Source organism: Eptatretus burgeri, chromosome 15, assembly GCF_056783735.1.
Source record: "Eptatretus burgeri isolate ZD-2024b chromosome 15, Ebu_testis_v1, whole genome shotgun sequence".
Classification (NCBI taxonomy): domain Eukaryota; kingdom Metazoa; phylum Chordata; class Myxini; order Myxiniformes; family Myxinidae; genus Eptatretus; species Eptatretus burgeri.
The window spans coordinates 66664312-66680905 of record NC_140975.1 but is presented as its reverse complement, the minus strand read 5'-3'; the positions used below and the strand labels follow the sequence as shown (position 1 = coordinate 66680905).

The following is a 16594-nucleotide window of genomic DNA, read 5'->3' as shown; positions in this document are numbered from 1 at the left end:
GAAGTGAAGGCCCGCTGGGCCGGTTACTTTGAGCGGTTGTACCAGGCTGATCCCCCAGCTGTCGAATTACAATCCCTGTTACAATCAGGGATTGGGTGTTACAATGTTACAATACAATACAATGGGTGTTACAATCCCTGTTGCTGACCCTCGAATCAACTGTGGTCCACCTTCGCTTGTGGAAACACGGGCTGCGGTGAACCAGTTGAAACGGGGCAAAGCTCCAGGGATCTGTGGCATCCATGCCGAACTTCTCAAGGCTGGTGGAAGTGCTGCACTCGTGTCGTTGCATGCAGTTTTGTGCTCTGCCTGGAACACAGGCATCATCCCAACTGACTGGAAGAGGGGCCTTGTTGTCCCTCTCTGGAAAGGGAAGGGTGATCGCCAAGACTGCAACAACGACCGAGGGGTGACGCTGCTCTCAGTGCCGGGCAAGGTCTTTGCTCGGATAATTCTTGATAGGGTTCGCCACCATCTGCTTGAGCACCAGTGTCCAGAGCAGTCAGGCTTTACACCAAAGAGGTCAACGATTGACCGTATCCTTGCCCTTCGTGTCCTCACCGAACGCAGACGAGAGTTTCGGCAGGGGCTGCTTGCAGCCTATGTTGATCGCTGTAAAGCGTTCGATTCAGTGAATCGGGATGTCCACTGGAGGATTCTTGGTCTTCGTGGGGTGCCACCAAAACTGATCGATCTGATGTCTGAACTCTACTCTGGTACTGAGAGTGCTGTGAAGTGTGGTGGTACCACCTCTGACTTATTTCCAGTTGTTACTGGAGTTCGTCAGGGATGTGTACTTGCCCCCACACTTTTCAGCACTTGTATGGACTGGATTTTAGGGAGGATGTCGGAGAGATCAAGTTGCGGTGCATCGTTTGGGAATGTCAAGATCTCGGACCTTGATTTCGCAGACGATGCAGTCTTCTTTGCGGAGACTTTAGACATCCTTTTGGGGGCCCTCGAGGTGCTGAATGAGGAGTCGGAGCCGCTGGGATTACGGGTTTCTTGGGTCAAAACTAAGATCCAGGCTTTCGGTGACATCTTGGATGCTGCTGTCCTGTCTGTGTCTGTTTGTGGTGAGGATGTTGAGGTCGTGGAGAGATTCACTTACCTTGGCAGTGATATTCATGTCTCTGCTGGCTGTGAGTCAGAGGTCAATAGACGTCTGGGTCGGGCCTGGGGAGTCATGGATTCACTGGATCATGGGGTGTGGCGCTGCCGGTACCTGTGCGGGAGGACGAAAGTCCGAGTCTTCAGGTCCTTTGTACTTCCAGTCTTGCTCTATGGGTGCGAGACTTGGACTCTGACCAAGGATCTGAGACGGAGACTTAATTCCTTCGGTACCAGGTGTCTTCGGAGAATCCTTGGCTATCGCTGGTCGGATTTTGTGTCCAACGAGCGGTTGCTGAGAGAGACTCGGATGAGATTTGTTACCTGCATAGTCCGTGAGCGTCAGTTGCGGCTGTATGGACATGTGGCTCGTTTTCCTGATGCTGATCCTGCTCACCATATTCTCTCAGCGAGGGAGTCTCATGAGTGGAGGAGGCCAGTGGGCCGACCACGTGCCTCATGGTTGCAGCAGGTTGACCATCATCTCAAGGAGATGGGGATGGGCCTGGCATCTGCCTGGGGGATGGCCAGACGGAGGCCCCTGGAGTACCGGCGGAAAGTGGACGCAGCGACGCGCTGTTCTGGCACATGCTCCCATACCTGACCTGACCTGTAAGCAAATTGAAGGCAGGGGGTGGGAGGTGGGGGGGAATGGGGCAGGGGTGGGGGATGAGTAGGCGGGGGCAAGCACGCCCTGTCCAGTCCATGTCCCTCGAGTGTGGGTGAGCTGGTGACGGTGGTTGAATGAACGGAATCCGTCTGTGACGGGGTTTCGGCTAGTTACTATTAATGTATGAAAGTCTGAAAACAGCATTGAGAATGAAATTGATGTACATTGTGTGGTGTAGTGGAGTGAAGGGTAGTTTGAATCACCCAGCCGGTAGTTTCAAATGTAAAGGATGCTTCAAAGGAACGAAACGAGACGATCACGCTGCAGTGCAAGAAGATGTGGGATCTGGAGTGAAAATTTAAAGGGTGTAGAATATTCTGGGCCTAGTCCTATTTGTTACTTTGGAGACATTCCATCAGGAGAGAAAAAACAACACATTCCAGATATAGTAGCTTGGAGTAAACGGAAGGAGTTGGGAGGGATCCAAACAAGCAAGCATGTGTCGATGGCAGTAAAGGCAACAGTATATCCTGTGCAAGGCCGGTCCTAATGTATGGTGGTGAAACTTGGGCCATGAGAATTGAATATGAGATAAGAATAGAAGGAAAAGAGATCAGGATGTGAAGATGGATGTGTGCTATCTCTCTGAAAGTTAAATGGTAGAGGCCAGATCTTAGAAAGACTCTAAAAATCAAGAGTAGAGCGATTTTGTTTGGTCATGTTGCTAGAAGGACAAAGGATGAGCTTCTTTGGAGGGGACAGCAAGTTTTGTGCAAATGAAAAAAGACAGAGGCAGACCAAAGAAAACGTGGCAGGAATAATTGAACAATAACATGAAAATAATTGGTTTGTTAAAAGAAGATGGTAGCGAAATAACAAAATGGAGACATGCCATCAATAGACCAATCCTCTAGATTAGGGAAAATGCTTGTTAAACGACGATGAAGATTGATTGATTATAATCATTCTCGTTATAGGTGACATTGAGATACCATTTGATCGTTAATTACAGCTAATCCGAGCTCGAGTATCACTGAATATTGATAAGCCTCGTAGCATAGGTAAATGTGTGGTTCCAAAATTTACATCGACAACCCTCGGAATAGGGTTATGGAAGGAATGCAGTCCAAATGACTAGAATCGCACATGTTCACGAGCGATTGTAACACGTCTCCCTCACCTCCATTCACTTTCACCCTTGCAAAATCAAAAGGGAAGACACCAGACCAATGCTTATTGGCTTTGGTCTCTAAACGACATTGTAAGGTTTATGTACATCTGTGATTTTTTTTTAGTGTTTTTCCTTTGACACCTTCAAATCAGAACGGGGGCTTAAATCGGAAAAATGAAAATGGAGCGTCCAGTTGTATTGGACCAAGGTACCAAGATTCGAAGTTTTAAGAGGATTGGCTCAAATGTGAAAGAATGATGTGCGATTGTAATTGTTGGCAAGAAAAAGGAAATGGGGGGGGGGGGTAAAAACAGTACGTCCGCCTCCCTATTGAATACGAGACTTGATGACGATAAATAAGGATATCGTGTGTCAGTCTTTGAACACATTTCCACATTTGTATCCATATTTCCTCGTCTAGGCAACACGTTTGTTACTTTATTTAACCCGTTCAACATACACCATGAGAGTGTACTGTGTTTTCAATCTTTCTGAGTGTGCACATATCAATCCGAGAATGCACGGTATCCCTTTTAGGGCACATGTTGGAGAGAACATTGCCTTGCTCTTCTGGCTGATCCTGCAAGTGATTTAATCGAACTCATGTCCTTGATTTTTTTTGATGTTGACAGATAATTTTAGATATGAAAATATAACTTCGCCTTTTAGAGACGTTAACTTTGGTTTAATATTGGGTATTGTCACATTCTTGAGTGCCATTGTTATTAGCCCATCTCTCTCCTCCTCCCCCCACTCCCCGTGCAGCATGAGATGGGGTTTTGCAATCGTGTGTATGTATGTATGTATGAATGTATGTATGTATGTCTGCTTGTCTGTCAGTCTGCCTAGGTCTGGCCATAACATTTTTTACCTCGAGCTTTTTTCATTAAATTTTCAACGAACTTTTATGATGAGAAAATGAAACTAAATCATTAAAAATTGGGTCAGATCATGAATGGCAAAGTCATAGTGAAAATAAATAACCCTTATGAGTCCCACCACAGCGCATGAAGCATGAGACGGCCCGTTTTTAAAAAATAGTTTCCGTGTGTCTTCATTGATTTACCATGGAGCTTCAGTGTGTCTGTCCAGGCTGTAACATTTTTACTAAATGAGCTTTTGTCATCAAATTTTCAACAAACCCTTATGAGAATATGGAGAACACAAATGAATGAAATGTACAAAGATATATATAGATATGTATATAATTTTGACACCTCCCATGCTCTTCCAGCCAAAGAAGCTGCATAAAGCAACCAAGAAGGCCTGCACAAGGTTCACGCTTTGCTGTATCAAACCCTTCCTGGAGTTCCTCCACAGCTATAAAGACATTCACAAAAAGTACACACATGAGAATCCCAATGCTATACACCCCCTCAGCTGCTGGGCCAGTTTCATCGCGTATTAGCGAATCATCGGCAACAGCGCAGACATCAATGCATACCAATGAGGATCCCAAGCATGTACCACGTGCAAACGTCAAAAGCGATCAATATATAAATAAAGACCCACCCACATCTCTCACCTGTGAATGTAGTGAATAGCCAATCACCTCTCACAGCAACAACCTTGCAATTCGGTAATATTTTGAGTAATGTGTTTGGTGTTCCCATCTGAGTACTAAACTTGCATCACTATGCTTCCACCGCAGGTTCAATAACCATGTACCCTTTTGATTTTCCCATTGTTAACTAATCTGTAAGTTGAAGTAAACCTTCACGGATGTGTCCGGCTCTATTGTGATTACCCCACGCACACGAAGCTAAAAATGGGGTTAAGCAATTGGTGCACTTCCGTCTGTCTGCCCGTGTGGCAGACGTCAGTTTATGATGGAGGAGCAATGTAATTTCAATGAAATGTTACATGTTGAACACAAATCAGAAAACAAACCTCTAGTTTAGCAGTATTTTTGCTCTGAATTTGTCACGATCGCGCAGGTGCCGAGAGTGAGAGAATTTAGTTATTTATTTTTACTCTGCTGCCTGTCTGGCAGTTATACAAAATTGAAAATCATTCCAAACAGGGAACGTACTGTTATTAAGGATATCATAAATAAAACAAACAGCAATCATTAAGAACGAATGTAACGTGGTAAATACGGTGGTGTAAAATACACTGCACCAATGGCGGTCAACTTCTGGAATTTTTTTTTTTTATACGACTTTTACAATCTTTATTTTATTTAAATAGAATCGTATACGTGAAAACTGCAGAATATAATTATTGCCTTCCTACTGTTTCCAAAAAACCTCCAGCTTTGCAGTACTTGGACATGTTAAATGAGTTGGTATATAAGGCGCTGCACAACGTTGGTGAACTTACAGACCTTTTTAATGCGACTTTTTAAATCATCATTTTATTTCAGTTGAATTACCTACTTGAACTCTGTGTGAGGTCAGGTGTTCTATGAACTCCCTCGTTAGAGATTTTTTTTAACAGGGCAGAGGCGAGTGAGTGGTCGGAGAGTCTTCAATGAGATGAAATTTTAAACGATGTAAAGGCTGAGGAAGTGCATTATTACCCCACGCACGTGAACTGAAAAGCTGAGTTAAGTAATTGGTTCATGTCTGTCTGTCTGTCTGTCCATATTATCAGTTTATGATCGAGGACCCACTTATTTAAATTGAATGTTAAATTTTGAACATGGATCGAAAGAACATGAATATTTTGAACATCATGAATTTGAACTGTTCTTTTTCTGTTTTTCATAAATGATCTCTCTGACTCTCTTGAAAACCCTCCTTATCTCTTTGCTGATTACTCCACCCTCTTCTACACCATCTACCATCCCTCAGATCGGCAAGCAGCAGCCTCGTCACTCTCTGCAGATCTGGATGAAACCACAAACTGGTCCAAAACATGTGGAACATGTCTTTCAACCCTGACAAATCTCATACTCTCAATATGTCTCTCCAAAAGGACCGTCTGAAATCCTCCCCCCTCCCCCATCTACTATCTCAACAATCCTCTTGAAGAAGTCCTTTCATTCAAGCTTCTGGGTCTCACTATCTGCCATGATCTTTCCTGGGAAAGCCACATTTCCAAACTGGCCTCCAAAGCCAGACAGCGACTGGGCATCCTCCATCGTGCAAAGTCCTTCCTTGGCACACCTGAGCTCCTGACCACATCCAAAGCTTTTGTCCGCAGCCTGATAGAGTACTGCTCTCCCCTCTGCGCTGGTGCTCCTGCCTCACATTTATCGGCTTCATGCTGTGGAAACCAAGGCATTTAGGATCGTTGGTGTCTCCTGCGATGAGGCTGAGTCTTTGGGTCTCCCACTCTCTCTCACCGCAGGCAGGTCGTGGTCTTTCTGTCTTCTACTGTCTCTTCTCTGGGCTCACCCCCCCCTCTCCACCCTCGCTCTGTCTGTGATCTGTCCCCCTCCCATATTTCTGCAAGGTGCTTCTGCAGGAAGGAAGCCAGCAACCCTCTTCTGATAAAACCACCAAAATCAAGAATCAATTCTCACCTTCACTCTTTCATTCCTCTTTTTTCCTGCTTTTGGAACAAACTCTCACACTCTCTTCAATCTCACTCTTCCCTCCAGGTCTTCAAAACAGCTGTTCACCACCATCTCTTATCTTCCCCCATCCAAAACCATGATCTTTTCTCCCCCCCGTTAATCCACCTCAAATTCTCTGCTTTCCTTCCTGAAAGTCCCTGTGGTGTCCATCTTGTATACCCCGTGTACCGTACCCCACCCCATCCCTCTCCTGCCACAGATCTCCGAATGTCTCTGTTCCCCACTGTTTTGTGCTTCCCTATCCTGCTCCTCTTTCTCTTGTCTCCTGCTTGCTTTGTTATACGTTCTGTGTGTTAGCTCTTCTACGAGCCTCGGCATTGTATACAAAAAACAAAAGAAGACAAATTTGCCGTTATACCGTATATTGGCTCTAAATTCTTCCTGATCGCACATACACAGAGAGCAGTGATAAATATTTACTCTGTCTACCTGACTGGCAGTCAAGCAAAACTGAAAATCATTGCAAACAGGAAACTTACTATTTTTTTAAGGACGTCATCATGGACGCATGCAACAGGCACGAATAACCATTGTAACGCATTAGATAGGATGATGTAATAAGCGCTGGAGAAAATGGTGGTAAAACCCAGAATTTCTTTTACATGTGCCTTTAAACCTCTTTAAATCTCCACATCAACTGAATTACTTGAAGGCTGTATAACACAACTCACCTTCATCATACTTCCTAAAACCATGCAATCTATCGATATGTGGTGAGTGGAAGTGTGCATATCGAGTGACTAAGAGCCCACCGATGTAGCTATGTATGTTGCTGATGCACTGTTAATGGGGATCTCTTCACCTAATTAGTTAACCCGAGCCATTAACCCAATAACCCCTTCAATCTCTCCAACATCATGACCATCATCTCCATCAACTCGTCTTTATCGTCACCATCATCAACATCGCGATCACATTATTGGATCAAGTTTATTCATCATTATTATTAAAGGTAAGTTTCACGATTTTAATAACTAAAGAAAATAAACTTTATTTAATGTTCTTCATGCAGGAAAATAAGCCTGGTGGTGGCTTAACTGTTAAGGTGACTGCCTTGAGATCTTCGGGTCTTGAGTTGGAGCCCCCTGTTCATCGTTAAATAACACCAGGTGGGTTGACTCAGCATGTCATCCTTCCGAGGATGGCGAAATGTGTGCTAGCTTACTGGAAATGGGGCACTGCATCAGCAGCACAGCTCCGCTCCCAGCAATGATGCGACTACAGACTCCATATGAAATGATAATAATACTTTATTTTATGTTCTTAATAACTCCATAATTCATGAACATAAATAGCACAAAAAGCAATGCACAAACATGTTCATTGAGGGTATAGTGTGAGCAAATTTATAAAGCTGAAGTCCCGAACTCTATTTTCCCCATTACCCCATAAGTTTGCAGATTTGTTGTTCATGGAGATTTTCAAGAACGTCACTCCCATGAAGACAGCACCCTCCTTTATTTCCTTGAACAGTGCGTGGGGTATCGTGTTCCATGAACTCTCGTCAACATCTGCAACACATTCATCTCTCACTCAATAAAGCAAATAAATCCACAAATTCATCGACGATATCGTCGTCCTTTCGAGACGTCGAGCTATCGTGCAATGGAAACCTTCAGTCTTGAGTATTTTTCTTTTTTTCCAGATCTTCAGTCTTTTGTGATTCCACTCTCTGTGCACTCCAATCCACACGGCTTTTCCCCTCGTTCTTCAAACGTGCACAAATGTTTTTGTTCTTTCTTTTTTCAAAATAGAAATCGCTTTTTTCTTCTTCTTCGTCTTCTTTTTTTTGGAAATTGCAACTCCTTGTATTTTCTCAAATAACGTTTTGTTATACCTTTTAACTTTTACTGATGTTTCCATGTGGTTTAATTCTGTGATGGCGCAAAATAAAAGTCACAGCCAACGGTCTTTGTTCACGTCTGCTCAACTCTACCTTTTGACAGGGATGAGTGGTCCCACTCTTCATGCATTTTGGATCCACTGGATCAATTCAGTCCTAAAATGTAAGCATGATCTCCCATGGCCACAATCACTTGTTTCTGCTCTAAACGGCATGAACGTCTATCCATCCATCCATTGGGACCATACTGTGTGCAGAGCGTTGGTGCTGCCAAGCAGTCTCCTTGGCTATTTGGCATAATCCTGGACGGCTCGCCACTCCGACACAGGATACCAGCAAGCTGGCACTCGTTTTGCCAACCTCGGAAGGATGACAGGCAGAGTCAACCCCACCTGGTATTAATTCAACAGCCGAGTGGGATTTGAACTCAAGATCCAAGGATCCCAAGCCCACCCCCATAACCATTAAGCCAACACCAGGCATGCACTAACGTCGGTCTCCTTCTATCAACTTTCTACAACATGTAATATATGTGCACGGAATTTTCATGATGCTTCAATATCTTCGAAAAAGAATCGATTGATGGCACCGGTAAAGATGTGTACCATTGTCATCCATGCTCTCTCTTGAAACATTGTCGGTGTGATTTGTGTTCTTCTTTCCTTTCTTTTTCTCCCTCTGTTTCAACAGGTTTCCAGTAACATCTTTCGAACATTACCACCAAGTGAAAACCCGGAGTTTGACCCGGAGGAAGACGAGCCTATGCTGGAGGTTTCATGGCCTCATCTACAGGTACTGTCTTTGGCTTGACAGCCATTAACTAACAACATTTATCAAGAGTCAAAAATGATGCAGCACCTGGTGCAGGATTTTTATTTTTCTTCTTTTTTCTCTCTCTAAGAATGTTCATTGCTTTAGGAAATGTCTTTGGCAATGAAACAAAACAGAATCCTGCAAGTGTATATTTTATTTTTGCAGCAACAGTCTGTTCAACATTTCTTACTGATTGCCATCCATGCCAAGGTTTTTAGTACGCAAACTTTATGTACAACTGTTACTAACAATGGGAAACTTTCTTTCTTTTTTCTACAAGAGTAAGGCTCTTGGAAGAGCAAAATGGAACCATCAGTGGGGCAGAGGCAACAACCAACCACAACCAGCAATGGTATGAGCGAACAAGAAAATAAAGTCAGACTATATATATAAATATATACATACATATATATATATACATATATATACATATATATATATATATATATATATATATATATATATATATATATATATATATATATATATACATATATATATATATATATACATATATATATATATATATATATATATATATATATATATATATATATATACATATATATATATATATATATATATATATATATATATATACATATATACATATATACATATATATATATATATATATACATATATATATATATATATATACATATATATATATATATATATATATATATATATATATATATATATATATATATACATATATACACACGAGAGAGAAAGACAACACGAATGCAAACACAGAAACGAGCAAATAAGAGGGTTGGGTTAAGAAGTGATAATCCAAATCCATTAGGACCATACTCTGTATAGAGCGTCGGTGCTGCCGAAGCAGTCTCCTGGGCTATTGGACACAATCCTGGACTGTTCGCCACTCCGACACTGGATTCTAAAATGGCTCAATCATCCCAGCAAGCTGGTACTCATTTTGCCGACTTCGGAAGGATGACTGGCTGAGTCAACCCCACGTGGTATTAATTCAACAGCCGAGCAGGATTTTAACTCGGGACCCCAGGATCCCAAGCCCGCAACCCTAACCATTAAGCCAACACCAGGCTGAAGTGATAATGCGTGTAATAAAGATCATGACCACACACAGCGGTGGTGCACTGTGTGCTTGAAGTTCTGTGGGGAAGTGTGACCGAACGGCCTCAAGCAGATGGTTCCATAGACGGGAGAAGCAAGGAACAAAGTAATTGAGGTGTGCAATCAGCGTATATTTTCGAAGTTTAACCAGGAAAGAGGTGGTAAGAAACAGGGAGACCACCAACCAACTTGAATAATTAATTTAGAGAGGATTTACACACACACACACACACACACACACACACACACACACACACACACACACACACACACACACACACACACACACACACACACACACACACACACACACACACACACACACACAAGCATTTAAAGGTCATTTTCCCCGCTAAAGCAGGGGTTAGCCTTGCGGGCCCCATGACAATCTTCTCCACTTTACCCTGTTTTGTGCATCTCCCCTTCTTAATCCCCTTGCCCACATTTCCTCTTCCACCACATTTAGCCAAGTTTTTCTCGGTCTTCCCCGTCCTCTACTTCCGACTACACTCATTTCCAACACTCCTCTCACCCAGTCACTTTCATCCTTCCTCAACACATGACCCAACCATCTCAACCTGTTTCTCTTCACAGACTCTATTCCCATCATCTTCCGCAAGTCATCATTTGTTTTCCTCTCTCTCAACGATACTCCACACATCCACCGAACCATTCGCATTTCCACCCTTTCCAGCCTTTGTTGCTGCTCCATGTTCAGTACCCATGTCTCACTCCCATAAATCATCGTACTCCTCACACATGTAGCATACACCTTTCCCTTCAGCTTCAACGACACTCCCCTCTTCGTCAGCACGCCACTCAGTTCCCGAAACTTCTTCCATGCACATCTCACTCTAGCAACCGTCGAAGAGTCTGATCCACCTTCTCCATTCAGCATGTCTCCGAGATAGCAAAATGTTTTCACCCCTTCCAGCTTCACACCATCTCCAAGATCCAACTCAACAATTCCTTAATCTGCTGCTCCCTCGATGCACACCTTACACTTGAATGTAGCTGCCACACTGGTTAATGACCCTCTCACACCACTACATTTTCGATGAACCCATTCAGCACACATTGTACACTGAATGGAGTTCACTCCGACACCCTTCCTGCACACAGCACACGGCCACTTCCCAGTCCTTTCCACCTCACCACATGCTTTACCACTTGCCATCACCTTCGTCTTTCCGATATTCACCTTCAAACCTTTGGCCTCCATACATTCCACTTGTTCATCTTCTCCTTCAGTCCATCCATACTCTTTGCAATCAACACCAGATCACCTGCATACAGCAGCTCCCACGGTAAACCCTCCTTTACCCTCCGAGCCAGCACCTCCATCACAACTACAAATAGAAGTGGACTTAGTACCGACCCCTGGTGCACTCCTACCCTCACCTCAAACTCACCACTGTTCCCATCCTTCGTCCTTACAGCTGTGCGTGCTCTCTCGTACATGGCCATCACTACTCTGATCAACCATTCCTCCACTCCTAACTTCCTCATTGCCCATGCTATTACTTCGCGTGGGACCCAATCAAATGCTTTCTCCAGATCAACAAACCCAAAAAACAACTTCTTCCTCTTCTCCATGTACTTCTCCTGCAACTGCCTTACAATAAAAATTGCATCTGTCGTTCCTCTTCCTGGCATAAATCCAAACTGCATTTCGTCAATCTTTACCTTCTTCCTTATCCTCTTCTCCAACACCCTTTCCAATACCTTCATTCCATGCTCCAATAACTTTATTGCTCTATAGGAGCCACAGTCCAGAGGGTCACCTTTCCCCTTGTACAGAGGGACGAGGGTACTCAGTTCCCAATCCACTGGAATGCGGCCTTCTTTCACCACCAGATTACAGATCTCTGTCATTCTCTTCACACCCCAACTTCCCGCTGCCTTCAACATATCTCCCACAACTCCCGTCGGCCCTCCTGCTTTTCTACTCTTCATTGCTCTTATAGCTTCCTCAACTTCCTTCTCAGTTATCTTCTCTGCTGGTCCTAAAACTGGGTTACTCTCGATGTTTCTATCCCATTCATTTTCTACATTCAACAGCCTTTCCATATATCTCTTCCATCTTCCTTTAATTCCATCTGAATCCACAACAATTTGTCCCACTTCATCCTTCAAGCAACTCACCCCCGTCACATCAAATCTCTCTCTCGCTATCTGCTTTGCAATCCTGAATACCGCTCTCTTACCCTCCTCCGAATCCAAGCGTTCTCCAAACATTTTCCAATGGGCCTCCTGCGCCTTTGCAACCTCTTTCTTTGCAGCCTTCTTGGCTTCCTTATAACTTTCATGTGCAGCCTCTTCTTCCACCGTATCCTTTGCCTTTTGCCATTCCTTGAACTTCTTCCTCTTCTCTTCAATCGTCTTTCCAACTTCATCATCCCACCACCATGTTTCCGAGTGCCTCGGTGGTCCTTTTGTCCATCCACATACCTCACCAACGGCTCCCAATAGACTATCTTTCATTGACATCCAACCACTTTCAAGCTCAACCACATCATCTTCAACCATACTTAGCCTCTCTCTTAATGCTTCCTTCACTGTCGCCTCTTTCAACCTCCACACCTTCATCCTCGGTTGGTACTTCACCCGCCGAATTTTCCGCGCACCTTTCACCCTTATATCGCAGACAACCAGGTGGTGCTGCGAAACAGTCTCCTCCCCTGGGATCACCTTTGTGTCCCGGAGGTTTCCCCTATCTCGCACCATCAGGTAGTCAATGGTTGTCGTCAACCCACCTGACGTGTATGTAATAAGCTTATTATTCGCTTTCTGGAATTGAGTATTACAGAGCAACAAATCAGCTCCATCAGCAAACTCCAAGATCCTTTCACCTTCTCCATTTCTCACACCATATCCATAACCCCCATGGACTCCCTCAAAACCGTCTGGACTCCTTCCCACATGTCCATTCAAGTCTCCTCCAACCACAACAACTTCCTTATCTTTCACATTTTCCATCAACTTCTTCATCGCACACCAGAACATGTTCTTCTCTTCATCGCTTCGACCGACCTGCGGGGCATATCCCGAGATGACGTTCACCAAGAGATTTCCGATCACAATTCTAACCATCATCAACCTTTCACTCACTCTAGTCACACTCGCTACACTGTCTACAAACTCCTCAGAAAACATTACACCAACACCATGCACGCCTTCCGGGCACCCTTGCCACATAAACTTGTACTTCTGCCCCTGCCTTCCTTTCACCATTCTCACACCACTTCCCTTCCACCGTGTCTCCTGCACACAACATATGTCCACTCTTCTTCTGACCAATGTTTCAACCACTTCTCCAGATCTCACTGTCATTGTCCCTTCATTCCATGTACCAAACCTCAGAAACCGATCTCCACGTGGGGCATCAGACGATTGGTCATCATAAATGGAAAAATTTCCTCCCTTGCTTCGATCGGGTTCCCCACCTTGAGTTTTAACGAGAGGGGGTGAGGACCCCCACGGGGTACTTCGGGCTGTACCCTGCCCATCAGTTGTACTCATCATGGTTTCCTTTTGAGGCGATGTTTTTATGGCCGGATGCCCTTCCTGACGCCAACCCTTTTTGTCGCCTTTTACGACACGCAGGGATACGGTGTACCTATTCTGACCGGGGTACACACCGGGATTAGAGAGGATTTATGGGGTGTACTACTAACCTGATTCAGAAATGCGTGCGCTGGTGGGAAACTTTATTTAATCGTGTAACGGTCTGGGTGAACATGGTTGTAAGGTGAGGAATGAACAAACACAAACAGCACATTCACTTTTTGACGAGACCCTTTCATCACAGCTAAAGGCCCAGTCACACCTTGACGTTTTAGCCAGCTTATGCCGATTTTTGGAAAATTTGTCTAAAACGTTGGTACACGTCGAATACGTTATGGGTAAGTTTTTATAACATTGAGAGAGAGCATGCTGAAAAACACTGCCATACGTCGTTGTACGCTGGCTTTAAACGTTGTACTTTTCGGTTGTCCTCAAATTTTCCATGCTTGAAATTTTGAGACGTATGCCAGCGTATGACTCACACGTTCGGCATAACGCTGGCCATAAGTTGTAGGCACGTCACGCGATCGTTGACACACGTCGACACACGTTTCTTGTAAGTTACTCATAAGTCTAAACACGTCAAGGTAATGTTTAGCGTACCCGAAACTTATTTCTAACCTATGAGTAACGTGTTGTACTCACGTTACGCGATCGGTGACACACATGGACACATGTTACTTGTAAGGTGCTCATAAGTCTAAACACATCAAGGTAATGTTTAGCGTACCCGAAACTTATTTCTAACCTATGAGTAACGTGTTGTACTCACGTTACGCGATCGGTGACACACATCGACACACGTTACTTGTAAGGTGCTCATAAGTCTAAACACGTCAAGGTAATGTTTAGCGTACCCGAAACTTATTTCTAACCTATGAGTAACGTGTTGTACTCACGTTACGCGATCGGTGACACACATCGACACACGTTACTTGTAAGGTGCTCATAAGTCGAAACACATCAAGGTAATGGTTAGCGTCAGTGTTCCAGACTCCCTGGGTTTTTTTTTTCTTCCTTCCTTCGGTATGATGGTGATTTTGACACTTCAATTTCTAGTGCGGTTATAATATAATATAATTAATAGGCTGCTGCTCAACGATTTAAATCATAACCGCACTGTACACTGAACACCGTCATACCGAAGAAAAAAAAAAACGGGAGTCTGGAACACTGACGCTAACCATTACGTCGACGTGTTTCGACTTATGAGCACCTTTCAAGTAACGTATGTCGATGTGTGTCAACGATCGCGTAACGTGCGTACAACTTATTCCCATCGCATGCGGAGCGTGTGTCATACGGCAAGTATGTCGTAAAATTTTCAACATGTTTAAAATTACAAGACGTACTCCACTAAATACGACGTATGATATCGTACTTTAGCGTTCTATTCACGCATACCAAACTTACCCATACCGTATTCGACGTGCGCCAGCGTTTTAGACACATTTTTCAGAGGTCGGCATACTCTGGCAAGATCGCCAAGGTGTGTCTGCGATGTTGACACTTCCATTTCTGCGGCGGTTATGATTTGAATCGTTGTGCGGCAGCCTTTTAATAGGCTACGTCACGTGATCGTCGGCGATACGTGCAGCGCGCTATGCATAAGTTGGACTATCGTTGGGCATAGGTTGTGAAGGCCGACAACAGGTTCAGCATTCGTTGGTATAAGTTATCTATAACACAACGAAACGTTCTGTGTCCGTTACTAATACGTTATACATAAGACCAAGTCGCTATGAATACGTCCGAATCTTTTAAAAAAAAACATCAAAAGTTCAACGTAAGCCAGCGTTTTACATACATTTTAATACGTTGCCATTACTGGCTAAAACGTCAAGGTGTGACCGGGCCTTAAGCTATGTGTACAATCACCCGTCCATACAGAACACTTACCGTTCCTGCCACTATCCACGTAACTCTCGATCCTGCAGGTTTCTAAGTACCTATCTATATTACAGTGCCTTCAGAAAGTATTCACACCCCTTGACTTTTGTCGCATTTTGTTGTGTTACAGCCTCAATTACAAATGAATCAAATTAAATAAATAAAAAATTGTCACTGATCTACAAGTAATACCCCATCATGTCAAAGTGGGATTTATTTATTTACTTTACAAATTAAATAAAATGAAAGGCTGAAATGTCTTGCTTCAATAAGGATTCAACCCCTTTGCAATGACACTCCAAATTGAGCTGAGGTGCATCCAATTTCCTTTGATCATCCTTGAGATCTCTCTCCAACTTGATTGGAGTTCACCTGTAGCCAATTTAATTGAATGGACATGGTTTGGAAAGAAACACACCTTTCTATTTAAGGTCCCACTGTTGACAGTACACGTTAGAGCAGAAACTCCACCATGAAGTCCAAGGAACTGTCCGTAGAGCTCAGAGATATCATTGTGAGGAGGCATAGACCTGGGGAACGGTATAAACAATTTCCAGAGTGATAAAAGTTCATAAGAGCACAGTTAGCTCCATCATTAGAAATGGAAAGAATATGGAACTACCCAGACTTTTCCTAGAGCTGGTCATCCGACCAAACTGAGCAACTGGGCAAGAAGGATCTTGGTCAGGGAGGTGATCAAGAACCCAACGACCACTCTACAAGAACTATAGAGTTCCTTCGCTGAGATGAGAAAACCTGCCAGAAGGACAACAGTCTCTGTAGCACTTCACAAATCTGGGCTTTATGGGAGAGTGGCCAGACAGAAGCCACCACTGAGAAAAAGGCACATGACAGCACACCTGGAGTAAAGAAGTCTGGGCTTTGAAAGGCATATGAAAGTCTGAGAGCATGAGGCAAAATATTCTGTGGTCTGATGAGAGGAAAATTAAACTCTTTGGCCTGAAT

The 16594-nt window shown here is 43.8% G+C and overlaps 1 protein-coding gene across 1 annotated transcript in view; it reads left to right on the top strand.

The window, feature by feature from the left end:
* LOC147012386 (serine/threonine-protein phosphatase 2A 56 kDa regulatory subunit alpha isoform-like) overlaps nucleotides 1–16594 on the top strand; it is a 100994-nt gene that overhangs the window by 34909 nt on the left and 49491 nt on the right. The window contains exon 4 of the mRNA XM_085856494.1: nucleotides 8948–9049. Coding sequence (XP_085712620.1) covers nucleotides 8948–9049 — 102 coding nt within the window. The remainder of the gene's footprint in view (nucleotides 1–8947; nucleotides 9050–16594) is intronic.